Source organism: Myiozetetes cayanensis, unplaced genomic scaffold (genome assembly GCF_022539395.1).
Source record: "Myiozetetes cayanensis isolate MyiCay16 unplaced genomic scaffold, myiCay2020 scf9, whole genome shotgun sequence".
In the NCBI taxonomy this organism is placed as follows: Eukaryota; Metazoa; Chordata; class Aves; order Passeriformes; family Tyrannidae; genus Myiozetetes; species Myiozetetes cayanensis.
The window spans coordinates 28,266,432-28,293,915 of NW_026088185.1; the positions used below are offsets into that span (position 1 = coordinate 28,266,432).

A 27,484-nucleotide genomic window follows, 5' to 3' on the forward strand; every position below is an offset into this window, starting at 1 on the left:
AGGGACAAGAAGAGACGCTGCTCATTCAAGATTAAGTAAATAACTCCTGTTCCCATCTATGGTGAAAAGATACTGCGTGATTTTATTTCCTTCTGAAAACACCTGTTTCAACAGGAAAATACTACAAGGAAAGCCATATACAAACCCCCAGGAACTGTTTGCAAAAGCTTCAGAAAGTGCAACAACCACAGAAGTTCACATTCCCTGGCCAATCCAGGTGCTTGCTATTATCCTACACTAGGAACAAAATCTGTGACTACCATCAGGAAAATAGTGGGCAAGCAGATAAGAAAAACAGGACACAAATAAGTAGGCTGCTAACAACAGGCCAGTATTAGGCTTGCTTTCCCTCGTTCCTCTAAAGTCCCTTTCACCACATGAACTCTACTGGGGTTCAAAATCCAAATGTCCTCAGTGAGAGCTGGCTTCAGAGCCCATGGGAGGAGGCAAGAAGAAAAGGAAGAAAGCACAGGTAAAGTTCCCAGCTCAGATACTGCAAGTCACTGTGCTTCTGGCTGAAACATCCCCTTTCATAACACCGCAGGGTATTTCTGCTGCCAAAACGACAGACAATAAAAATGCAGCACATCTGGCACCAGAAAGGAAATCTGGAACCTAAGGAAAATTTAGTTTGACATTAGCATAAGGGCATGGCTTCATTGTGTATCTACACATCCCCAAGCTTATTCAACGGGATGTGAAGAGGAGGAGATCCGATCTCTCTCTTCCTATTATGTTAATGCTCTCTAATCACCTATAGCCATTTAATAGCTCCCTCATCACTCTTACTTCTTATTGCTTTCAAGGTTCCCCTCTAAGAATGAAAGTAAGGAATATAAGAGTCAACACACAGTGACTAAAAAATTCCTTCCCCAGGCAGGTTATTTTCTCCCTCCTTTTCCCTTCCCCAATCAACTTCTGCTGGTGGACTCAATTCCCTCCACCTGGATCACATCAAGGCACTTCAGGAGGAACATCAGGGAACACAGCACAGGGTGAGCTTGATGAAATACAGGTACATTTCAATAGCTTGTTTTCAGACTGTGCAACTCGTTTACTGTATTGTAGCTTATGAAACCTGCCATGATTTTTTAACCACAGCTGTTGGTTTTGTGCAGGTCAAACCATGCAAGATAATAGAGAAGAGTACTATGATTTTCTCGAGTGCTACTCACAGAATTTTCGCACAGAGCTGTGGTCTGGCACAATGTGTAAGCCCATGTAAGGCATTTCTGGTGGGCACTAATCTCTCTGTCATTTCAATGGGCTTTTGATAATCTTTGCACAGGGTGTTCAATTTAAAAGTCCACCACAATGATCCCACTTACATGGTTCCTGAGATTTTTGCCTTTCCTCAGGCTTTAATATGCGTGAATGTTGGGAAACAGCAAGTAATCAGATGCACAGCTCAGTGGGAAACACAGCTTGGGAGCCCAGAAATTGTAAGCAAAGCATGTAAAGGGTACTTTATATACCCACATATATTTTCTACAAAGCAAAAGGAATACAGGCTTTTCCCACAGCATTCCCTTACCCCTAAGGGTTCATTTTTTTTATTGGAAAGACACTCTAATAATCATCCAAGTCTATGTTTAAAGGAGCCTCTCACTGCATTAAATCCATAGAGATTAAGGAGAATCTAAACTCTTCGAATTTCTTACAAAACCCCCCAGATTCTCAGCATATTTGGATGGCAGTGGGAAAATATATATTACCTCTGATAAACAACTATTTCTATTAATCTCTTATTCTGTTTTCCAGTATTTGTGCAATCAGTAGTAAGGCAATCTATCTACAGTGACCATATCAAAATTCAGATTATTTATTAACCTGTATTAATAGAAATGTAAGGTGATGAAAAATGCTTTCCTATTATTTGAGTTTTCTCAATCCAGGTTTTAAACAGTCTTTACATAAATGTGACCTCTCTGTGTCTGCAGATCGGAAATTATCATTAGAGGAATCTTAATGTTAGCTGTGGGCATAAGCCAAAACACACTTGAATTTTTTAAATTCAAGGATTCAAATTAAATTCAAATTAAAGGTCTGAATCAGAACTTGGGGATTGAGTGGAACTGTAAACATCTTTATATTGATAACCAAGGGTGAGTTACTGTGTTGAAAGTGTATATCTAAAAGAAAAAATGGAAAATTCATGCTGCACCAAACACTTAACCTACTGCAAGTCAATTGTACAATACACCTCTACCAGTTTAACTGCAATTATTCAACCAACTATTTACTTTCTAGGGTAAAAGATATAGATAAATCTATACCCTTGGAAAGAAGTTTAAAAATGAATCAATAACTGCACTGTGGCATGACCATCCCCATATTTGCTGTTGAAACTTATGTGAAGGAGAAAATCCAGATCAGGATGCAAACTTCAAGAAGGTCTCCAATGACTGGACCTGGCCAGTAGTTAAAACAGTCAACATTTAATGGACATCATATATTCTAGTACATTTTCTGGTTCCTTTGCCTACCCAGACGTACTGAAGCTGTTTTCATGTGAGCTGCAGAATGCTGACATCTCCTGTTGAAACGTCAGGACTTCAGCGTGCTCAGCCCTGCACAGAGTCCCACAGTAACTGAGCCTGGAAGGAACTTCTGCAGAGTGGCTATTCCAGCCCCTGGCTCAAACTGGGTCAGCTACAGCTCTGCACACCTACACATACATATACACATGTATTACACACGCATATACACACATACATACACCTCCTACTGCACCTACACGTGCAGGACCAGGGTTACAACTGGCCACAAGTCGAGGACACACAAAGGATAGAGTTTGCTGCCTTGTGTTCAGAACACCGCAAACAACTTGCAGTGTTTAGTCTTACAAGAGGTTTAATTATACTGGAGGAATCTGTTTGCCAGCATCATGTGGTGAGCTGCCAGCTAATGCCTGCTCTGAGCCGTGAGGAAGGACTGCCTCAGCAACATTTACCATTTATGGTGTTTAAATATCATTTTGGCTCACAGGCTAATAAGTCAACTGAGCTGAGGAGAATGCTTAACTCAAAAAGCTCTGTGTGAGCGGCCTCAGAGGGAGTAGCAGCAGATTCTACTAAAACCTCTCAAAGCAAGACCCAAGTTCATGCACATTGTTATCTTGAAAAGAGTTTCACACCCTCAAATGTTTTCAATGTAAACAAATCCAGCTGTTACCAGAGCTCACGTTGACAATGATATCAACTCAAAAATCAAGAGATTTTGTAAGGCAGAAAACGGACATGAGGATACTCATCTGTTTTCATGTGAAGTGTTTTTCCTCAGCCCTGAAGTGATATGGTCAAAATGTTATCTGCCAAGAAGCCCAAACTCGATTTATAATGGCATAAAAAAATATGAGGCCTTTATGTTCTTGAGACATGCAGGAACACTTCTGCTCTATTAAAGATCTCAGGTTAGTATGCCATTTTATGTATGCAAACAATTCATGAGAACTAGATGTTTAATGACGTAACAGTGTTCTTTACACATCTACCTCCCATCATTTATTTCTGCACTTATAATCTGTCTTTTGTATATGGAAGATTTAAATATCCATGGGAGGTACTTTCACCTAAAAGCTGGGATAATCTATAGTCTGTATGTTGTGCCTAGAACTGTTAATCTAAGACTGACAATGCCCTAAGCCTACGCTAGTTCAGGGTGGTTAGGGGTATACAAAGGAGGCCAAGTTCCACTTTATCTTGTCTGGCAATCTCTTTATTTTACCCCAGGCCAGTCTTCCAGCCCTACCCTGCAGCTCCATGTATGTTCCTTCTTTCCCAAGTCTTTCCTCTGTATCACCAGGTCATCACCAGCATTTTAACCTGTTTTGTCTACTAAGTTTTTTTCTGCAACTGAGATGCCACCCCAGAAATCCCATTATCAAGAGACTGACTGCACCAAGGAAGAACCATGATTTGAGAGAACAGCCAAAACAGAAGAGAATATACTATTTTAGCTGGATGGGACCTACAAGGATCATCTGGTTCAACTGCCTGACCAATTCAAGGCTGATCAAAAGTTAAAGCCTGCTGTTAAGGGCATTGTGCAAACGCCCCTTGTACGCTGACAGGCTTGGGGCATCAACCACCCCTCTGGGCAGCCTGTTTCAATGTTTGACCACCCTCCTGGTAGAGAAATGCTTCCTAAGGTCCAGTCAGAGCCTGCTCTGGCACAACTTCAAACCGTTCCCACGCGTTCTATCACTGGATCCCAGGGGGAAGAGTTTAGCAACCCACTCTCTGCTTTCCCTCCTCAGGAGAAATCTCAATTTGGAGTGAGGGGTCAGAGATACAAAGTAGATGGCTGGGTTCACAGCAGATCATTTTGCAGTCAGCAGACTGAATTCCTCCCTGACAGTCTCACTGGAAGTTTCTGCAGCCAAAGTGGTGTTTGCTTTTGCCTTCAGAACTGTCTGCCTTATTAATGACTAACCCTGTTTGCAAGTTATTTACATCAGGTAATTGCTCCTTTGTCACTGTCACAGACAGCAACTCCATGGAAGGCCTGAGAGTGTGTACACCTACCAAATACATTTACAAGGCAGCTCAGCTGGCCCACTGCTTACAAATTCCCCAGCATCAGATACCGGTCTGGCTTGGAGAACTGCAGAAAAGGTGCTTCATATATGCTAAATCAAGCCAGATTATCTCCATAGTGAAAACGTGCATTCTGCTGAGGCAGAATTTCACCTTCACATGTACAGTCTCAGTTTTTTGTGTGGTTGCCCAGGTAGATTTTAATTTAATTGCAGCACATCATGATGTATAGAGATACTGCTTTTGTTACAAAAAAACCTGGTCTGGGCATAAACTGAAATGCAATAGAAGCATAACAGGAACAGGCAATCACATAAAACACAAGTGTCCCTGAGGATGCCACTGATCTAAAGAGTTACAGTCCCTTCAGCCTTTCCCTCCTCTGGCAATCCACACTGGAAACAGAATTAGTTACCCTGTGGTACTATTAAAATAGTTTTGCTCCTCTCTTGGGGGAGTAATCAAAAGGATACTGTACTAAGAATGCTGTTAAGGAATCCCTCAAATAAGACAAATAAGACTCAGCTTGAGAGCAAGGAAACATTTGAAATTAGACTAATATGAAGGAGGGGAAAAAAGAAAAAACACAGCAGTGTTGTATTTCTGGGTAAAAGTTGGTTTCATAAAGGAATTCTAAAGCAGGACTTGTTTGACATTTAAGTCCATAAAAGATAAGGTAGTTCTGCTACAGCATTGTTTATGGTCAGTTGTCTCTTCTTGATTAATTTATGTCGACAACCTCTTGAACCTAGACATTAAGGAAAAAAGAAAAAAAAAGGTGTGTGTATGTGGACTGAAAGTCAAGCCTTCATGAAAATGAAGCTGCAGGGAAGCACTTCCAGTAGCTATACAAGGTTCCTACCCTCTGTTCTGTTCCTGTACTGCTAAGGAATGATTTTGCCTTCCCTTAGGCAACTTCTGGGGAGCTTTAAACATTGAGCTAATCCTATGAGGTAGTTTGATGGCTGGCTCTTTGAGTTCCCATCAGCTAATCCACATCAGCTGATCTAGGAACCATTCTCTGGGGTAACACCATGCCCCTGCTTTCAAAATTACTCAGGCATATATTCAGTTAACAGGTTTCATATATATTTTGATGACTTTCAGTTTTCAGCTGAAACTTAGAGCACTACAGAATGTGGCAATCCAAGCTGGGACAGTTTGCCCCTTGGTCAATGCAGGGGTGTTCCCAAGTCTGTTGTAATAACCATCTGTTTTCTGCCATTCTGGTATGTATTAGGTTAATGTTCATGGTATTTGATCATACCACAGTTGATGCAAGGGTGAGGTTTTTTTCTTTTCTTTCTTTTCTTTTTAAATTAAATTATTTTTTCTGTCAACATCTCATCTTTGTTTTTCATTTATAAGAAATGTTAATGCAATTTCTGACATTTAAATTTTCCTCATTCTGCAAGCACTCATCCCTCATTTGCATCCAAATTTGGTTCCCGTTTCAATAGAAGTGATTTATATTAACAAATTGTCTTTAGAGTGCATTGTTTATGTTGATGGCACATCCTCTATCATTAAAAGCTTCCATGTTTTGCTTTTGTCCTCCATTTTTGGTCTCTAATTGGCATTGTGTTTCACATTTGGTCCTGAGGTGCTGCAAGAAGGCAATTTAAAATAAAAACAACCATCCAAACTTAGTCTTAAGAGTATTACAGCTGATGTAGTGAGAACCTTGGGACCCTACTGAAAGCTCTGGAACAGAGTCTCTTTGATGCTAGTGCCAGCTCATCCCTGACTTTTCCATACAGGAACAAAACCCCTCTCCTTTTCAATTAGTGCTCTGAAACCAATTCTTACATAGACAAGTGGTTCCACGAGTCTGCTGGTCTGGAATGCCTTTTGGACATTTGATAAGACTAGACCTGTGTATTTTGTAAAGTCCTCTACAGTCCTTTATATTTATGTTATGCTTAAAATACAGTAAAATGCTTTCAAATAAGCAGTGACTTTGAAAAGCCGTCACAAGTATCACTGTAGGCAAGTAAGACATCATACTTTGCTTACCTTAGGCAGAAATATGTATCTCAGAGAAACAGAGCTGTAGCCTCTCAACTAAGTCTTCAAAGAGAGGCTGCTTATTGCAGTGATAACCTCCTTTAAAAGATTAATGTCTAAGAAAGGTCATTCTGAGATAGAAAGAAAAACAACCTATGACCTAAAGACAGAATCTCTCATGACCAGAGGAAAAGACTCCTACCTGAAAGCTTTTCTTCCACCTGGTTATATTTTGTGATCCCATTCACACCCGATGGACGAGTGACAGGAATAAAACAAACTGGTTTTCCACAAAGCATCTCCCTTCACTGCTCTGATAAACTGGTTACCAGCAGGGACTCTGACAGGCTTTCAGGTGACTAATCTGCTCATCCAGTGATCAATGAATGACTACAGTAATCGGATTGTAAGGGCTACAGGCTTCCCAACATAGACACATGCTGGGGAGTCTGCACTGAAAAAATACCCATGAGCAGAAAGTGGTGGGGGAGAAAGAGGAACAGATGTGAAGTCAGGAGAGTGCACTGCTGGCAGGGAAGGAGAAATGAGGTCAAGAGCCAATAAGCAGGGACAGCAGTATCTGCTGAATAGCATTTGCTCACCAAGAGCAGCAGTATTAGGCCTCTATTCAAAAAAAAAAAAAAAAAAAAGGCAGTGTGCAGAAGACAAGCATCAGCAAAATGGGAGGCTGCAGAGCATTAGAGCCCACAGAAATACCCTGGCTGCCAGCCTGCCCTGCTGCCATCACTGCCCACACTTCATGTCCTCTATCTTCATGTCCTCTATCTTGAAAACAATCAGTGATGCTGCTGCCTGGTGGGACGATGCTGGATAAACCTCAAGGAGCGCGCAGTGGGTCAGATATTTTGTTTGTCATTTACTGCAGATAGAGTCAGCCCTCCAGCTTGATACCATACCTAGAGAAAGCTGGGGAAGGCGATTAACTGCCCTTCTTACATGGAGAGACTGTTTGCAAAAGAAGAGAAGCTTCCTACGTGCAGTACTGATTTGGTTTGGCACAACAGAGCCCATCGTATGTCCCACCCCAGTTCCCACTGTCCCTCCAGTCTGTAATCTTGTGTAGTGCACTCAGGTAGTGGTGGGAATGTCAAGTGCTTAAATATCCCTTTGACACATTTTTCTACAGGTGGATTGACCTGTAGCTCCTTGTCAGTGATTGTTCACTGGCAGAGAGAGCCACATATCACAAGGCTTACCTCAGGCATGAGGCAGACCTGAGGAATAGTCACTATGCCTAGGAGTGGCTTTACCTTCCAACTATACCAGTTATTACCAGGAGCTGTCTTGCCTTTATATTCTGATTGTCTCAGGCTCAGCAAAGCATGAACACCAACTCACTACACAGGTACATTCAAAGTCAATTAACTTCTCCTCACCTCAGTCTCCTATTCATAAAAAACTGATTAAAACATTCAGCTACCCTGATAAAAACCTGATTAATATTAAATTCAACTTCAATATCTGCAATCTCCATCAGCATATAATCACCATATGTTTCAGGTGACCTGAATGTACCCTGCACATTCCTTTTTAAGGAGATGGTTGGTTTGTTTTTTAAATGGGATGCCTGATGAATTTTAAAAATGGCTTGTATACTTATTTTCATAACATAGAACAATATGAAAATTGTAACGAGGTGTGAACACCAATTCAAATAAAATAGCTTACACATACAACAACAGAAACAATTCAGTCATGAACATGTTGTTTAAAAACTTTAAAGAAAATTTGTGCATCAGCCCCAAAGTCTTCCAGATTTTGATTTTCCTGTGTATAAAAAACAATGCAGAAATTTAAAGGGAAAAAAAAAATCTAACATTTTCAGAGTAGCAAATGGCACCAGGAATGTCTATAATTGAATGTTTGAGTAACCTGGACCATGTTTCTCACCTCTCAGGTTTTCCTGCATTAGATCAATTAATCTGCATTAGACCAATTTACCCAGTGCATGGTTCAGTTAGAAAAAATTCTCACAGTGAAGACATTTGTTAGGCAGGTTTTCAGAGAAGTACTGCCCAATCTCTGTAGTTCATCTCTCCCTGTATTTCAGCTGCAAGAAACCACTGACACAGAGAAGACGGATGTCAGGATTCAATTTAGTCTACTTAGTCTTTTACAAGGCCAAAATTAGCTTCACCTTGATTAGCTTGGTTTCTCCACAGACTACCTAATGGACCTACCCCAATTTACTCAGCCTTTAGATCACTTACTTAGGGAAGTGTCATCTTACTTAAGTGATCTGATGCTAATTTCTCACTTTAAATAAGCATAAGACTGATGAGTTTGAGTTTTTTAAGACCATGGCATTTCTTATGCCCCATCCATATGAACTGTGGGACTTTTTCGACACAGTGCCAAAAGCCTCCTACAAACAGCTAAATTCCTTCAGGTTTTGTCATACAAAACCAAGGAATAATACTGAGGCTGCTCAGTGCTGGACAGAATTTATCCTCCTTAATAATCAGGAAGCAAAAGACAACCATAAATGAATCTGAGACTGCTGACTTAGAAGGAATGCTATGCCACAATAAGCCTAGCTAATTATCCAGGGCCCACTGCAAACTACTGGACAAAATCCCACCTTTGTATTTTACAGGACTTGGAGCATTAGGCCTTTATAGGGCAAAGGGCCTTTGAAATGTTGTTTTCTACATTAACCCCACAAAAGGAAATTTCCTTTGACAAAAAACCAAAGCAACAGATGTTCCAAAAGGCAAAGAACACATAGAAGTTGATCAGAAAACATAATATGTGGCTAGATAACACCTGTAACCTACCAGCAGGTTTAAGCACCATCCTATAGCATAATTCAGACATGAATTGAGCAATTTTTCACTGACTATCCTTACTGCTGACTTTTCTGAGTTTTTTGTGAGCTGAATTTAATTTAGAAAAGTAAAGTTGAGTTTTACTGTTAAGGCAGACTATCCATTCCAGGTAAAGCTTCCCCAGTGATCACAGCACAGTGTTCCTTCATGAGATCCTCACAGCACAACAAAAAAGCCAAAAATGGCAATATGAAGTGAAATGTAGACCCAGATGGACTCAGAGATGTCCAAGGACCACAGTAGCAAGTTAAAGAAAAGCTGGATTCTGACACTGGTTGGATACTGACGATATGCCAAGAATATCCATTCCTTCTCATATTAAATTAAAGTTACTTGTCACATACAAAAGGAAAATATTTCTCTAACAATGAATGAACTAACTGAGCACTGCATGAAACCTGAAATCCTTAAATCATCTCGGAGACAAAACTGAACTGGAGAAAGATGGGTTACAATTCAGAAACAGTTTTACAGACTTTATTCAAAAAATCAGTGTCTGGTCAGGAGAAGATTTCTGAAGTTTTCTCCCTTTCTGCATGTACAACGATTTTCTGCTGTAATCTGTTTGCAACAGCTGAGCATTAAGAGAAGCCTTAGTGGCAGCATTCAGAGACTCAGAGAACTAATGCCAATGAGCTTTTGCTAGAGGTTCTGATGGAAAAAAATACACAAACAGATAAGAGATTTGGAGAGCACGATTTTAAATTTGGTACTATTTTTGGCAGACAAATCCACATTGATCTGAGTTTTGGGGAAGTTCCTGTAATCCTCACGCCAACAGGGACATGAGTTTTAGGGACGAAGCAGAGGGGACAGCTAAAACTGTAAAAATGTTGAACAAGGGGGTTTACAGCCTATCATGCATGTTCTTAATTCTGCTCTTGGTCTTCCCACCCTGCCATTCCACAACTCCCAGCAAATAGAATGGGATGCAGAAGAGAGGAACTAATTCCCCATAACAGTGGCAAGGCAGCTTTCTAGCCCCAGACCAGCTAAAGAACAGGAGGAATCCCACGCAGTGCAACAGTGACCACGTAGCCTGAAATAGCCCAGCAGAGAACACAAGCCCAGGGAAAGTCCAGGTCACTGCTGCTCCCACGTTAGCGTTGTATGTCAACCTGAAAATAACTCAGCAATGGTTGCTTACAGTAAGAGAGGGGCTGCCTTTTTGGTTTCTGAGTCCCACTGAAGGATCAGCAGGTTCCATGGCAAAGACAGCTCCTCTCGACTGGCCCTTAGCTAATGCAGATGAAATCCTTCAGAGAAATTCTTAGTGAGAGCTTTGAGAACAGATTAGTTTCAGGTTTATTTTAAATCAGTGTTTTCCTACTTTGTACTTTTTTTTAAAGGAGTGGGAGGGCAGGAAGGAGACAACTGCATTTCCAGTCTAATAATCAAGTTAACTCATAGGTTTACCAGGATTTGTTTTCATTTTAGGCTTTTATGTGGATTCATATAGAATAGGGGCAGGCATAGCACTGAAGTGCTGCAGACAAACACCCCAGAACATTGCCAAACAAAGACAAATCTTGAGATCCCAGGGATCAGGGTACATTTCCCATCAAACTGCATGTACAAATTTAGGGCAGGTATTATTTAGTCAAAGACAAAAGGAACAGTTCCCTTGGCAGCTATCCCTCACAGCCTGTTGGACAGGCAGTGACCAACTATTATAAATCTGGAAAAATATCATTTACTGGTGACAAATACAGACTTGATTGCAGAGGGAGGGGGAGGCTGAGGGAGGGGGAATGAAGAGAGAGGGGAATGATCATCTCCAGCCAATAAAAGAAAACACCTGCATAAACTGATGCCAGGGAAGACTGAAAGAATAAAGACCCTAATACTGATGAATACTACCTCACTGATGAATTTATCCATGTAATTCTGTCATCTCCTCATGGTGAACTCCAGTCTTTTAGACTGTGTTTGTTCAGACCCTAGTGCAGAATTATGGCATTCATGGACAAATCAACTATGTCAGTTCAGCACTGCCTCAGATTTCTGAGACAACAGATCACCTCAACTGCTTCCTACAATGTGCTTCTGGTACTTTCACTACCAAAATGCTGCTTATTTAGAGTTCTACATCTCCCAGTTAGCTGATATGTGGCTGTTCAGAATTATATCTGATCAATTCTGCTAACAGAACAGGAATATTGGCATCTGCTTTCAGAACTGCAGTCCCTGGCACTGGTCTCTGTGTTCTGCCTTTCAAGAGAAAGGGGCAGTATCTGCCTCCTCACCATAACACTCTCTGCCTGATGGGTGATATTGGTGATCCTGCACTTATTTTTCTTCAGCAGTGAAAGGCCTTTCTTACTCTGGTACACCTCTCCCAGAACAGCCTCGCTGCTCTCTGTGCCCTAAGCCCTTGGTACATATATATGTAATATATATTTTATATAAATATATAATATATATTATATATATAATACCTGTTTCTGAAACATTCATATTATTTTACACTACACAGTCCTTAAGCACTTAAGTTGTGCACATACCTCCAAGGGGGAGAAAAAGTACCCAGCTGATAGGAGCTTAGAAAAAATACAGAATCCACTTACAATCACCTCTGTTAAGGATCCAAGATTATTTTTGTTAAAAGATATTAGTTTATATGATTTTAGTAATTACAGTAGGCTGACATATTCACCTTTGACTGTGACCTGAGCACTGCAAGATGCCTGTCCTTTGTTGTTTTCAGCCAGACAGGTATAAATGCCATCATCTTCTGGTAGGGCATCTTGGACAGTCAGTTTTGCAACTCCATCTTCAAAAGTGGAATGGGCATATTGAATTGGCTGATCTGCAGACAGAAAGGAAGAGAACTGACTTAATACATCAGCCACAAGTTTCAAAAGCACATCTAGTTTTCAGTGAAATCTGGATGCCTAACACCAGCCAGTACATTATAGTACAGAGCCAAATCCCACTCTCTGGTGCACAGCCACTGCTCTCTAGTGACTACAACCAGTAGCATCCCAAGCACAAACTACTTTATGGTTGTCAGACAGAGCTCACCATTAGATTCACTGAGTGCTACCTTGAGTAGCAGCAAGAGGGGAAAGGTTTCTCTTTGCATTTTGGATAGATTCTCTTTCAGCTGGGGAAGACAGGAACTGTCTTGTGTGTTTGCTTCAGGCATAATTTCCATCTTGTAATTTGCCTGGAACTAGGTAAAACGCAGATAAAACTAGATGTGCAAGATCTGTTGGGCATGGAAGAGCACTTGAAATCCTCCACAAGGTACTCTGTAGTGCAAGACATTCCAAGAGAGACAGCAAGGTCTGGCTGATTTACACAAGTCAATCTGCACTACGGTGTTATGCAGAAACAGAGAGGTGCAGTCTGATCTGTGGTGATGTGACTGTTAAAGAAGTTCATTTTAAGAAACTGGTTCCTTAAATTGCTTTGGAACATGTTTAAATATTAGTGTAGACGGTTTAAAGTTGCCTTGCTATTGTTTCAGGAACTGTCATCAATCTCAGCCTTGCTTTCTGAAATGCTTCTAAAATCTGTTTCCCCAATATTAAATAGTTTCCACTACTGACTCATCTTTGGTTGCTTTCCCAGTGTATGCAATGTTTAAGAGGGCCTGATACCTGTGCATAAACATCATGCTGGAAAAAGAAATTAGGATCATCTAAGAGAAGAGGATGAAACAGCAGAGAAATTGGGCAGGACTGAATCAAAGACATCTGTCATTTGGGAGTCAGTGGTCAAAAGGAAAGATCAATATTGATTTAATTGCCAAAATCATTTCAAAATAGCAAAAAGCTCTCAGGTTTCTAAGAAGCAGTTCTGTACTATGAGGATAAAGTAAGTGATGTGACAGATTTTTCTCTCATCTCTGATTTTCAACACTGGCAAACTCAGAAGGCAGGCACTGTCTGTGCACTATCTATCTGCACAAAAAGTTTCATTCTGAAATACAAACATGCGCCAAAATCAGCATCATCCAATACTTGCATATATAATAAATTGTGCTAGATGATCTTGTTCCTTTACTTATGAGCCATCTGTTTAAGTTAGCAAATTTTCTATTACATTAAAAATGGGGGTGAATATTCAATCAGCTACCCAGAAAACTCCAATTTTAGAATAAACTCTCTCCACCTTTGCCACAAATCACGTATTCCTATTACTGCTTCCCTTGAGCTCCTTTTCACTCAGTTTACACACAGATTGTTGTAACTATTATATTGAACCACATAGATTTTGGATGTGGGAGTAGCACTGCACTCAAATATGTAGATGTAGAGCTAAAGCCCAAGCACACAAAGCTTTCTGTAAGAGGACATGGGGCACTGGGCTGCCTTCCTGGTCCAATTATAGAATATCTATCCTGTCTGGGATTCTGACATTGAAACTCTCGGTGGGGCCAAATGATGCAGTGATGCCACATCAGAAATGCACTGGAGATAAAAGCTGCACCATCAAAAATGGAAAAATGCCTTTCTATTTCTGTTGTAAGTAAGCAAATGAATAGGGTATGTGTTTTGTGTGGGAAAACAAAATGTGGACTCCTTCACCATGTCCTCAGATTTTGTCAGGGCTCTTTTTCACTCCGGCTCTCAACAACACTGTGGTTATTTTTCAGCAGTATTCACAAGATAGTGAATTCACTTACAGAACAGCCTTTTCATTAGACCCAGAAAAGAAACAAGTGTATAAGCCCTTAGGAATAACCTGCAGCAAGATTCTGAGTTACATCCATAGGACTTATATTTTGATGTAATGAAAACAACTCTCCCAGTAGTGAAATGTTCCCTTCTCCAGAGGCAGAACAGTCAAATCTCCACGACAGCTTGGCAGCAGAAACAATAACAAAAAATACCTTTCTACTGGCATGTTATGCCTGAAGAAAGGAAATTTTCCCCTGGCCCATTTATTAAAAGGTTTCTGGGCAAATCACAAAGCTATCCTAAAACCAAACACTACTCAGAGAATTGTTATGCTAAAGTCATGGTCATACTGTTTTTAAATTCAGCAGAAAGAGATTCAATTTTAAGTCTGGGAGAAAAAAACCTCAGAAAGCCATACAAATAGAAAGATACTTAAAATAGTAATACATTCCTTATTCCTGCAATTGAAAAAGAAGTTACCTGTAAAGTACTTAAAGAAGACAAAGTGAGTTGGAGTGACATGCTGAATTATTGTCAAGAGAGCACATGCAAAAAGTTATTTATAAGGCTTTGGTGAGGCCAGAACTAAAACATAAGAAGTTTACTTTCAAGGAATTTGCCAGTAAATCAGCGCAAATTCAGAAATAAACTTAAAATAAAGGTAGAGTGAGAGCAACTGGACAAAAGAACCATCTTGAAAAAGTTGGAGAAAACTTAAATGGTAGAGTTGCAGAGAAGAGTAAGAGCTCTAATGAATTTCATAGTTCAGTCAGGTACTCTTACTTGTGCATTCTCTATGAATATGGAAAAAGAACTCATCCTGACAGATGCTGAGATGTAATTACAGACAATGCAGAGCGCACACCATCTACTTTTTGCCTTGGTTGACCTGAAAGAGAGGTCACTCTGCATAATGCTTGGAAAATGTTTTGAACTCGTATGAGTCACAGCTGGTAAAAATTATTGGTATCTAAAGTAGTACTTCTACTTGTACAAGAAGTTATTGCAAGGCTTTTTGTTCTCTGGTGGTTTGGATTCCTTGGAGGTTGCAGGAAGGCAGAGTGGACACCATGCAGGCTGTTCAGTACCAAGGGATAGCCAGCCCGGAAGGGAGACTGTTCTGCTTTTGTACTTCTTTTTTTTTCCCCTATTTGTTTCTCAGAGCAGCCTTCTGTTTGGGTTTCTTCTGATTTGATGACTTGGCCTTTGCATGCATTATTTCACCGAGATATACATCCTTTCCTCACAATCCTGCTCAAAAATTAATTCTGGCTTGTGATCGCTGTCATGCTTCGGAGATAATTTGCATTTGATATTTTCTAGTGAACTTTACCATCCTGTCCCATATGATTTTTATTTCTATGGAGTTCTGCACAAGTGCTGTGTTTTGAACCTTTACATTCCAAATATGGACAGCAGATGCTGACACATCTTTTTTAAAAACAAAATTTGTCTGCCTGCCTCAAATTATATACTGTGAATATACTGTTTTCTTCATATGGTCAGTTGATGAAAGACTTCACCAAAAAACCACTGTTATGTCTGCTCGGAGTAATATTTCAGGACCAGACACACAACTTTCTCCTTTATTTGATCATGGATATAAATATAAGAAATTTGTAGTGTCCAACTAGCTGGTAGACAGGAAGGAAATGTTTGCATTCAAATGGATATCCAAACAGCCAATTTGATTCTTAAGTAAAATAATGATTCTAGGAGTGTACATGGAATTATCAACATTAAACAACCGTTTATAATCAATTCAAATTTGTATCAAAATGGTATATAAACAGTTATGTCTCACAATCAGATGCAAGACAGAAAAGCATTAAACTATAGTGATATGTTTTAGGAGCCTGGAATGAAAGTCATGTGCTTCTGTCTTTAGAATAATATATGATGTCCCTGATTTTTATTACTATGATAGTTTCTTGTACTCCTGTTACTCAGACTCATCACTGCCTTTTGCTTTAAGAAAGCAGAGCTAAGACACTAAATTTTTAGAGAACCCTGATGGTTTGAAATCCAACTAACTAAAAAAAAAAAAATCCACCTGCATTTGCCTCCTGGTGATATCAATCCACCTGCAGTTAGAAGCTTGGATGCAATATAAACATGGTCATACCTTAACAGTGGCAGACTTACATTAGATCAGTGAGAAGAAAGGTCAGTGTAGAACAAACATCCTGAAAAAAGGTAAAGGGGCACAGTGCATCACAGAAACATGCTGCTTATTTATCTCTAAGCTGTATTTTCCAGGAGACAACAGTCTCCTAGTTAGCACAGCAGAACATGGTTTCATAAACGGAGACTCTGTTTCTATGCCTGATGAACTGTAACTCATTTGAGAATCAACCCAAAGTCAGTCATCTGAGACAGGAAGATGCTCTGTATGTGAAGATAACTAAGTATATCATTCAATGACTGAGGAAACACTTTATGACCAAGGACACTCTTTTATAAAGATGAAATGACTGACCCTGAGCTGCAAGACAATTCTTGCATAGCCCAGCAATGATTCTACTCACATCTGCAAAGGAGGCACTTGAGAGTAACCTTCAGACAGAGAAACAAATTTTGTCCAGTGGGAGAGAGTCAGAACCTTTACTCACATGTTTCGTGTTGTAAATAAAGCATTGCCCTTTCTATTCTAGACATGGGGTTATTAGGAAGGTGAACAGACCACACTGTGGGAACATACCAACCTCAAGGTCGTGGTTCATTTGCCCTGCCACCTTTTCAGTTATCCCACCTACTCTGAATGACTAAAGAAAAATAGAGATCATGTGCAAATAATTAATTCTAAAATAATCTTGGAGGAAACATCCTTATGGCAAGGTACACTATTCTTTATTTATAATCACACACACACACAACAAAAATAGATAGCCTGAGAAAAACCTGCAAAAACCTCAATTGCACTTCAGGAGTAAAAGAGGTGATCAAGGGTTAAGCTGCATAAATTTGTCTAGTGTTTAATAGATGTGGCTTTAAATGGAAAGAAACCTTAGCCAAAGCATGTAGGGCCTGGATCTCTGAAATCATTTGGAATCTAAGCAAAATGCTGATGTTTGGGCCTAGCTCTGCTATTAAGAGGAAAATTAAGAAAACTTGACTGTTCAATTGTGTAATGAGGGCAGGGTAGGTGATTACATAGTCTGATAAAAGTAAAAAATATTTTACTTTTCAATTTCTTTTTTTAGTCAGCTTTAGGCAAACATTAGGATCTCAAGGAACATATTTCGAGCGGAGAAGCAACCAGAAGAGCTGTGGTTTCAAGATCTCGGGAACGTAACTGCTGATACCCATTATAACCTGCCCAGCTGATGGAAGGCTGGAATCAGGCATTGGTTTCCTTCCTACTGTAAAGAGAGAGATGCTATTTAGAAGTTATTGCCCCTGCAGGATCGCAATGCCAACCTGTTATGCTCAGAGGAGAAGCTCATGCCAAAGGCGTGATGGCAGCACAGGACTCAGCACAGAAGTGTCACACACGGCGAGGGGCTGTCTGACACGGCCCGGGACACTCACCTGGCACAGCCCTGTCGCCAGGAGCAGCACGGAAGTGTCACACGCAGTGAGGGGCTGTCTGACACGGCCCGGGACACTCACCTGGCACAGCCCTGTCGCCAGCAGCAGCACGGCAGTGTCACACTCAGTGAGGGGCTGTTGGACACGGCCCGGGACACTCACCTGGGCACAGCCCTGTCGCCAGGAGCAGCACAGAAGTGTCACACGGGGCTGTCAGACACGGCCCAGGTAAAACCCACCTGGGCACAGCCTGGCCACCAGCGCTCCCTGCTGGGCACACCGCGGAACTGCGGCAAGGCAGAACCTGCTCCTACCACCCTTAAATAAGCCCGTAAATTCTCTTCAGGTGCCCCAGGGTGTTGTGTTAGGGGTTGTGTTAGGGTGATTTAGAGCGCTCTGTGCATTCTTCAGAGCCTGTGGGTGTCAGGTGTAGCAGAGCAGGGGATTCCTTACCATTGAGAAGCCACGTGATGTGGGGCACAGGGACCCCTCCCACACAGCACTGCAGCACAAAGTCCTGCCCTTCACTCACTGTGCAGCCTCTCAAGACGCTGGAAAAGCATGGAGCAACCTCTTCAACTTTAGGCCCTTTAAAACCAAAATGAAAACAGTGCCTTTAAGCCAAATTGACGAATTCAGGTTTATCACTTCTAGGTGACCTTTTCTAGGTGTGCTCAGGTGACATGGCTGGGCTAACCACGGTGAAATGTTTTATTGAGGCAGAGGAATCATTTTGAGCAGTGGACTGGTATAAAGAAGGGGTTTTTCTATTGTCCACAAGGCAGGCATTGGCAGCCCTCAAGCTCTGTCTTAGGTCGTGGTTTTCTATGCCAGAATCCACCATTTGCATCCAATCACTAGAAGTGTATGCAGCATATTGCCAGAGAGCTCAGCACAAAGAACAGGAAAGATAATTCTCCTCTCCTCTTGTCTGTCTTCTCCCAGTCCTTCTCCCAAATCTCCCCTGGCTGGCAGTGAGAAACAGGGAGACTTAAGGATGCAGTTTATATGTCTCTCATGGGACAGAAAGAGAATGTCTTCGGTATTCTAGTTTAACTTCAGGCACAGCAAAATGCTGCATAAACATGATCATAGACCCAGCACAAAACCTAAAACCAGGTGTAAACATTAGAATTGAGGACAGGAATTGCTAGAGGCCAACAAATTTTTCAACCAGACCAGGAAGACAGTGCCTTCAAGCTGAAAATAATTTGTCACTGGGACGTGTGCTTGCATTTAGCAAAATGCAATTCTCATTCCTTCCCTTTTCTTCTTATTAGCTTTGCTGCACAGGATTGTTTTGTGCTTGAAAAGCATTTCAAATTTTCAGTGTTCTATAGAAATGCTAAGCAACTTCAAAAGAACTAAATGCAGAACAACAAAATCTTTGACAACCTGAATTAAATACAAGCATTAATAGAAAAACTGAGTAAAGAAAAGGCCTCCCTTGGTACAAAACAATCATTAAGATGGTTTTAGCTATACAAACAAAAAACAATGATAAGTCAGAAGGGAAACTGATGCAAAGAGCGGCTTGCCAGCTGTCCCACACCACATTACTCACAGAGGTAGGAGTCTGGATCAACCTGCATTGAGAAGTCAAATAAAAATTATGTGGTCACCACCCTCTGACAGCCTAAAAAAGCCCAGCCACAGTTTTCAAAGTGTAGATGGGCTCACGAGAGCTACTTACTCCTGACAGTTAACAACCAGCTGGTGGAAGTCTGGCCTTTGGGGTTGACAGCTGTACAGCTGTAGGATCCACTGTCCCTCAAACAGGCTCTCTTTAACCACAGGCAATGAATCCCATCTTCTTCATATATTTGAACATCTTCTCCAGCTTTAATAGGTCGACCTTCTTTGAACCACTGCACATCTGGTTTTGGTTTCCCTGAAACTAGACAATCAGGCATTTGGATTTTTATGAACAGGTATTCCCCTTAGTGTAATTCCATTATTTACTGTAGTGTGAATTAGGTACAACTTACACATACATAATTATGGAAACCCTAATGGACAATACACAGAACTATTGTAAAAAAGACATTTTGATGTCCCTGATCTTCTAAAATCTCTTGGCCAGTCCATCTTTTAAAATAACAACTATTTGTTATTTTATCTGAAAATGAGCTAGCTGAAAATTGTTCTTCTAAAAGTCACAGACAAAATGGGTGTGATGAGGTATCAGAGGAGAAAGAGAGAAACTGCTCCCCATTCCTTCCTACCTTACTAAGTTGGTTTCTCTGAGCATCTACCAGTACTCTGCAATCCACAACACTACTGCTGAGGTTATTTATTCTAGGGCTTCTCAGCCTGGAGAAGAGAAGGCTCAAGGGGAATCTAATTAATGTATATAAATATCTGAAGAGAGAGTGTAAAGAAAATGTAGCCAGGCAATTTTCAGTGGTGTCCAGTGACAGCACCAGAGGCAATGAGCACAAACTGAAACACAGAAGGTTTTGTGTAAACATAAACACATCTTTACTGCAAGGGTTACTAACATTGGCATAGGTTGCCCAGAGAGGTTGTGGAGTTTCCTGCCCCAGAGATACTCAGAAGTTACCTTGGATATAGTCCTGGAACACCTGCTTTAGGTGGTCCTGCATGAGCAGGCAGGAGAGCCTGTGAAAGCAACCCTGATCCTTACCTGCAGAGAGGATTCACAGGAGAGTTTCTTGGATTCCTCATTAAAGTCCATTAGTGATGTTCCACTGTAACTCCCTGCAGACACCTTGCCCTTGCACATAATTATTTTGTGCTTTGGGTCCAAAGCCAAATGAAAAGGCATTCACTGGCTTCAATAAAAACTGATTGATCTCCTTCTTTCTCTACAATAGGGAGTACATTTGCTACCTAACAGGATCAGGGATTAGTTAAAGCTTGCAAAGTGTTTGAGATGCTCTGAAGAAAACAATTAATGTTTCTAGTACTAATGTACCTGAAAAAAAAACTATTCAAAAGTTGCCATGATCTTCCCCTCCTTACTCTCTGAGCTTCTGATATAAATTGTATTCTATACTCATGGGGCAAGAACTATCAGAAAATGAAATAAATTACCATGGTTGTTTTAGTGATTTTTTTTTTCCCTCCAGAGACATAAAATCCAATTTCTCTCTCACTTGTGGGAACAGTTTAAAGTGTGAATATAACTTAAAAAAAAAAATAGCAGAAAAATGCTTCCAAACTATTTTCTACTAAAATTGGAATGAAGAAAAAAAGAGATGTGTTCCAGCTCTACTCCCCATATTCCGCAAAATGCAGCTCTTGTTACTCTTCTGAGAGGTTAAAACCCGTTCAAATTTTCTGGAGCAAACTCTAAATCTCCCTTTTAATTCTGACTTTATCATTTCAGCTGTTTGGGAGCACTCACATCAGGTTGACCAAATATGAGATGTAAAATTAGATACCACAAGGGAAATGCAGTGACTGATTGTATTTCCTTATCTGATAATTTCTTTTGCTCAAGGGCAATATAACTAATTACAGTTCTGGAAACTGTACCATCCATTTTCTCTCTTGCACCTTCATATAAGAGGGCCTAAAACTGCCTCCTAGAAAGAGCAGCAATGGTTGTATCTGGGGAAAACCCCTATGAGAGAGGAGATGGACACTGTGGTATGGGATGGTTTGAAAATTTCATTAAGACAAGTATTGTGGAAATAGCATTGGATTCTGCATCTCTTTCCAACAGGCTTTAGGAGGAGGACTTGCTAAGAAAGGAATTGCTTCGCATTTCCACACACAGACGGGGAACCTGACTAAACCAGGGGCTCTGATAACTTTCATCCCTTTACCTTTGCTCTTGAATCTAATCTCCTGGCCTTCTGATGCTTCCAGGTTCTGTGGATGGCTCTCAAACCGAGGCAGAATTCCCAGAGGCTCCCTCTTCTCCTCCGTTAGAGCCTTCTGGGCTCCAGACCTGTTTTCTGCTTCTCTACTCCTTGGACTGGCTTGCCTTGTCAGAGGTGGAGTTTGTTGAGCTGACATCAGGAGCTGCACAGCCCTTTTCCTGTCTTCACCCTGTCTGATGGAAGTGGCCTGGGGTTCTGCCTTTGGCTCTGGGTGCAGTTTAACAGCTTGTAGTGTGATGGTGCTTGAAGTTTTCTGCAAGACCGGAGGTCCCTTTTTTGCTTCTTTGTGTTCTTGAGGAGACACTGCATTGGCTTCTTGGTGCTGTCCCTGCTTACTGTCTTTGGCTTCTCTGGTGAAGTAAAAGGACTCTTTCTTTGCTGAGACCCTGTCTTTGGTATCAACCACGAGTTCTGTGCTGCTGGATTTCAGCTCTTTAGCAATCCCATTGCTGGTTGACTGTTTGAATTCTGAGTTTTCAACAGTTTTAACAGCAAGTGTGGCTGGTTTTGATGGCATGCTGAAGGAAAATGAGAAGTTTACAGATATATGACATTGTGTAAAAGACTAGTTATTATCAGCAATTATATAAATGTACAAGCCCTTAGCAAGAAGGTGAAATGATTAGCCTTTCACACAGATGGACATGGATAAAAGAAGTGGAGTGAAAAGCTTCATAAAATGCAATCAGGGCTCAGACATTGTGTCAGCTGAGGAATTGCTGGATACAGATCCACTGCTCAAGTTCTACATGTTTTGTGAGTCAGACACTAACCTTTCACACACTGCTCTAGAGGGGGAGCAATTACACAAGACCCTGAATGACCATGATGTAACACTACTTCATGCTTTCTTAAATTGAGGTCAGGTATAATTATAGATGAAATACCACATAAAATAGTTCCCTCAAGGGAAAAGAAAATGTAAATTGTGCAGCAAATTTACTATTTCTAATTATGGTGTCTTGTAATTTAGGTGATTTTAAAAGAGGACTGATAGGAAACTTGACTAGAGCCTAGAGGAGGGAGAGGGGGTTTTGGCAAATTAAAAATAAAAGAATTGGCTGGACATAGCAATGTCAGCTATGTATTTATTAGGTGGAGTTTCTCAGAACTGTGATGGATCTTCTCAGTACTTTGGGGACACAACATTAGATGACTAATTGGGGTCTTTAATCTAAGCTTCCTTCACTGAAGTCGATTGCCCTGACCACTAAGCTATTACCTGTAGGGCACTGTGTCTGTGTCTCACATTTCCAAAGTATTATTCCAAGGCAGAATTGGAACACTTCCCTTTGAAATAAGGGAAGCAATTTCTAGCACAGCTCTAGCTTTCTGTTCTTATTGCCATTAACTTATTCTTTTAGGGAGACTTGGGATATTTATTGTGGCACTTTCTTCAGCCAGAGTTAGATGTACTAGAGATTTGCAGTTACAAATGTAACATTTTTACATTTTACAAAATATCTCTTTTTTTTTTTTATGTGAATAAAGCATGGAGTATGCAGAACTACTCTGGTGAATGCAGTACATGAGGAGTTCTGCCTTTAGAGCTGCACAGTTTCATTTACACTGAACTTGCTTTCAAGTATGTTCCTAAAAATCACACAGATCTGAAAAACAGGGTAGCACAGCATTTTCAGTTCCTTTTCAGCACTTTGCAGCAGCCATGGAGTTAGGACAACATGAATATGCCATTTTCAAATCTCATTCAGGGCATGTAAGGACAGATTTAACATCCTGAAGACTGCAAAGCAACTGGCCTTCATGAAAGTGTCCTACACAGACAGCTTAGAGCATTTCATTCCTGCATTTTCTATTCATGAAGAAAAGTAAAAAAACCATTAAAAAAAATAATATAGTAATTTCACTTTAAAAATCTTGATAAATCCCTAAAATACTATTTTTTTTCTTTCTACTTTACCCATACTTTTGTATGTATTTTTGGACAACAGCACAGACCGTGGCCATACCACATTTTGCTTATGACAGCAAAGAGCAGCCAGCTCAGTACTGACAAGATTCACTCAGGTTTTTGACTTCTAAAGGGAAATTCGACCCTCTGGTACAGCATATAATTTCTCCTCACAGGCTTGGGTTTTTTTCGAGATTATATAACTATTTGACTAGATGGGAGCAGTGAGCATAAAACCATCTGAATCCTGCTTTCCTGGACCAGACCAGAACTCTGTACTTCATAATGTTGCCACCAGTTCCACCAACTGTTTCATAGGAGTCTACCAGGACAGCTGAATTTGGCAGTAAAAGAGAACTTCATTCCAAGTAAACATTTCCTAACTTCCAAATACAGTCTGATCCAAAAGCATTTATCACTTTGTGAGGGAAGCTCATGCAATAAATGTCAAAATTAATGCACTGCAATTAAATATTCTGAGAAAGTACTGCAGTAAAAACATACCATGGTGGCTGAGCGTATGTGTCAGTCTTATCTGGACCTCAAATAGAAAAGAAGAAACAGGTAACTTATACATGTAATACTGTACATAATTCCATACATTTGAAAGATTTTAAGCAAAGAATATACTCAAGAACCTTCATTTGCAATCCAATGAAGTCACGATTGACTATCAACACACTGCAACTGATCTGGACAGCAGCAAGCTGAGCTGCTCAGCTGAAACACAAAGAGGTCTTGGTCCATTTTGAGACATTTCTGGGTCGTGATCTCAAGTCCCTTGAGAGCTGAAGGTTCTGTGAGCCTCAAAAGCTCTGTGCTGGGAGAGAGAAGTAAGGAAGAGATTCCAGCTGGGAGGCAGCTCATCAAATCTTACGATAACTTTGCAGAGTTTGTAGAAGTGGAGGAAGACAAACCCTCGATCAGTTCTACACCTGAGCACTCTCCCAGCCAAACTGCAGCTGTCCTCTGGCTAAAACACAAAACCAAACTAACAGTAGTAAATCCTCCCAAAACACGGGCCCAGCTGTGAACATTCACCAACTCATTTGCTGCATAGCAAGTATTATGTTCACCATGAATAACACAAAAATTAATGCCTCGCATTTCTTCACTTTGCAACACCACCAGGAAATCTGGGAGTGTGGCTGAGCTACACTGATTTGCCAAGGTGGCTCATCAGCTGCACTGATAAAACTGAGCACATATTGGCTCACAGTCAGTCCCTCAGTATGCAATCCTCCAGGCATTTTCCCAAACCTTGACAGTATTTGTTTCTCTTGGGGGCAGCATGAGATAATAAATAGTTGTGAGGAGAGAAATACCATTCCAGGTCAAATACCAACCACATCTCTCCATTTCCCCCTAATCAACACTTCAGGATGAAATTTATTTTCTCCTGGTCAGATCAAAGTTGCACCTATGCTGTTGTCAGCTGTGAGACTACAAACTAAAGTAGAAATACATGTAATAATTAATTTGCAAAATAACGAATTTTTCAAGTCAACAATAAGCACTCCATAAAAATGCTTTCAGAGTCTCTGCCTCAGGGAAAAGACAAAATCATATGATGGATGATGCCCTGATCTACACTGATTTTTGCAAGCAAAAATCCACATCTAAATGCTTGGACTTGCCATATCATTCAAAGTGACCAAAAGAATCTATTTATACCCGAACAAATGTTGCAGTGAGAAAGGGAAGTAACCCATTGACCTCACTTCAATAAACCTGTCAATAAACAGTAGCAGATATTTAAAAAATAAAGCTTGAAAAGAGACTGGATAAATGTAGAAGAGGAAGCTGAATAACTACTGGTTGCAAACAAGACAAGAACATGCAACCCTGTCATTTAAAAAAACTATTTTCCTCCTCCCCCTCTACCTTTCTCTCTGGGAACTTGGGAAAAAATGTAGCTATTGCAGCAAAAATATCTCTATGTGAGATTGCATGGATTTGAAAGAAAATGTAGTAAATCTGAGCTTCTTGACTGTCTGTCAGCATCTTGCAGCAACCCTGACGACCTGATTTAATTGATAATGAAAGAATTAGGTATTATATATTGTGGTTAGGTAAGTGGAATCATCCAATTAGTCAAGGACGTTGCAAAAGAGTGCCCTTTGTACTGACCTGTACTAATCCAAGAAAGAATGCCCACATTATTGAGAGATGTGGTCAGCATCTGAAGCAAACATACACCACAAGTGACTTTGTGACCCCAGTTCCGCATCATCTCTCAAGGCAGATGTACCCATCACAGAACAGAAAGCTCACCACTTCAGGGGGAGCAATTAAGGATAGGGTTTCATGTTTAGAAAAAGAGACCTATTGAAAAAACCCAGCCTTTTCTATAAAAGCTCTGTTGAACAGGCAAACTGCAGAAGCTTCTTCTACAATGCCTTCATCAGATTGGAACCTACAGATAAAAAGTACAGCTTTAAGTTGTGTAAAGGTTAGTTGTGGTTCTGAGCATCCCAAATGTAAATCCCCTTGTTTTTCATATTATTGATACCTTACAGAGTGTCAGCACTGATGTGAACCTATAAATCTTGCAACAAAAAATGACCCCACTGATCTCATGACTGCAGCTGAAGCCAGCAGCTGTTGATTGGATTATTTAATTGGGTCCAGTGACTGCTTACCCACAGACTGAAGAAATTCTCTTTAGTGTGGCTGCTGAAGGCTGTATTTTGAGGCTATTGCAAAGGGCACCCTAAGAAGTACCAAACTGCAAAATGAACTGTATATGACAATGCATACATAGAATAGAACAACCTAAAGTATTTCTGCAAAGACATTTGTTTCCTTTACAAGCAGTGAAATAGGTGGGGCTGGGACTTGAGAAGCCTAAATTTTAATCTCATTAAGCTGTTCTTTATGGTTTAGAGTTATGATCCTTTACTTTACTTCCCTAGCTCTACAAATATAATTTTTTTTTCCCAAAAGGGAGTTGGTATAAATGTGCATCTGGTGCTAGTATTCAAGAAGTACAAAATTAATTACTGATTACAATGACAAGTGAAAGGCTTCCATTTGCTGAAATTAAAATCTATGTTCAAAATATATAAAAGTAATAATCACAGTAAAAGTGAAAACTTGGTTTTAAAGGAAGTCGTTACAAAGCACTTCAATAGCCTTTTTTTCCACTGAACCCACACAATGTTTACAGCTGCAGCACATTCCAGGCTATCACAGTATCATTTAAGGAAGAGAGAAAGAGGAAGACAATGGCAAAAAAGTGAGTGTTTCTTGTGGATATGCTGAGAACACAACCAGAAATATTTTAAAGGAAGGTCTGTTGTTCACTTTTCTCTCTCCTGCCAACTCTTTGCTGTACCTTGCACGGTGAGCTCTGCAGACACAGATGCCTTCCCAGCGCTGTTTACCACTGTGCACGTGTAAATTCCTGAATCAGCAAGCTGAACATTTTGGATTTCCAGGAACTGGATGCCTGTTTTCTCGTACATGTTGAAACGCTCGTTTTGCTGCAACTGAGTATCACCCTGCAAATGTCACAAGACACCCATGAGACAGATAGCTATTGTTAAGAGAAGGGGAGCAAAAAGCAAGTCAAAATGCCTTTCTCCTACCTTTTAGCCAAATTCCTTCTATGAATAATACTCATATGGTATAAACAAAAAACTGTGTCCAAAACTCTGTAAGTCATGTCTGCAGGAGGCTGTTTTTTCCCTCTGTCATCCACTCAGTTTAGTTTTGGCCTTTCATTATTTATTATACCGATATTCCTAGAAAAAATTCTTTTCACTGTATGTGGGCTCACACCAGTTTTTTTCTGTTCATGCTTGTTCCAGGAAGTCAAACATCTTTTAATAAAAGAATCAAATGCTTATAAATAAAAGCTTCCAAGTTGCAGAGTAGTTCTTTATCCCTTGATAGCTCTTTTAAACTGTATCACTTCAGAAACTGCAAAAACATTCTGCATAAGAAGATCTCATCCGTGGCCAGGTGGAGGTGGCAGAAAGTTCTAGGTATACTAAGAGATGCATTGCTGCAACACAGCTCCTCTGCAGTGCTACGCTAGAGTTATATCCAAAGATAGGGCTTTGAGACAGGAATAAATGAGTGTAGTTCTGTGCTCTCTGTTACACAGAGAAGGTGATCAGAATGACAGTTTTTCCCTTCACATTCTACATAACAATTGACCAAT

General features: G+C 40.4%; 1 protein-coding gene across 8 annotated transcripts in view; it reads right to left on the bottom strand.

Annotated features, from left to right (window-relative positions):
* MYLK (myosin light chain kinase) overlaps positions 1 to 27,484 on the bottom strand; it is a 204,006-nt gene that overhangs the window by 88,733 nt on the left and 87,789 nt on the right. For 6 of the 8 annotated variants that reach the window (XM_050339616.1, XM_050339620.1, XM_050339621.1 and 3 more), the window contains 6 exons: positions 26,654 to 26,819; positions 23,821 to 23,857; positions 21,348 to 21,922; positions 19,247 to 19,450; positions 18,007 to 18,141; positions 12,051 to 12,203 (listed from right to left, as the gene is read on the bottom strand). In XM_050339616.1, coding sequence (XP_050195573.1) covers positions 12,051 to 12,203; positions 18,007 to 18,141; positions 19,247 to 19,450; positions 21,348 to 21,922; positions 23,821 to 23,857; positions 26,654 to 26,819 — 1,270 coding nt within the window. Of the gene's footprint in view, positions 1 to 6,747; positions 6,860 to 12,050; positions 12,204 to 18,006; positions 18,142 to 19,246; positions 19,451 to 21,347; positions 21,923 to 23,820; positions 23,858 to 26,653; positions 26,820 to 27,484 lie in introns of those variants that run through there. The other 2 variants (XM_050339617.1, XM_050339624.1) reach the window with 2 other exon arrangements.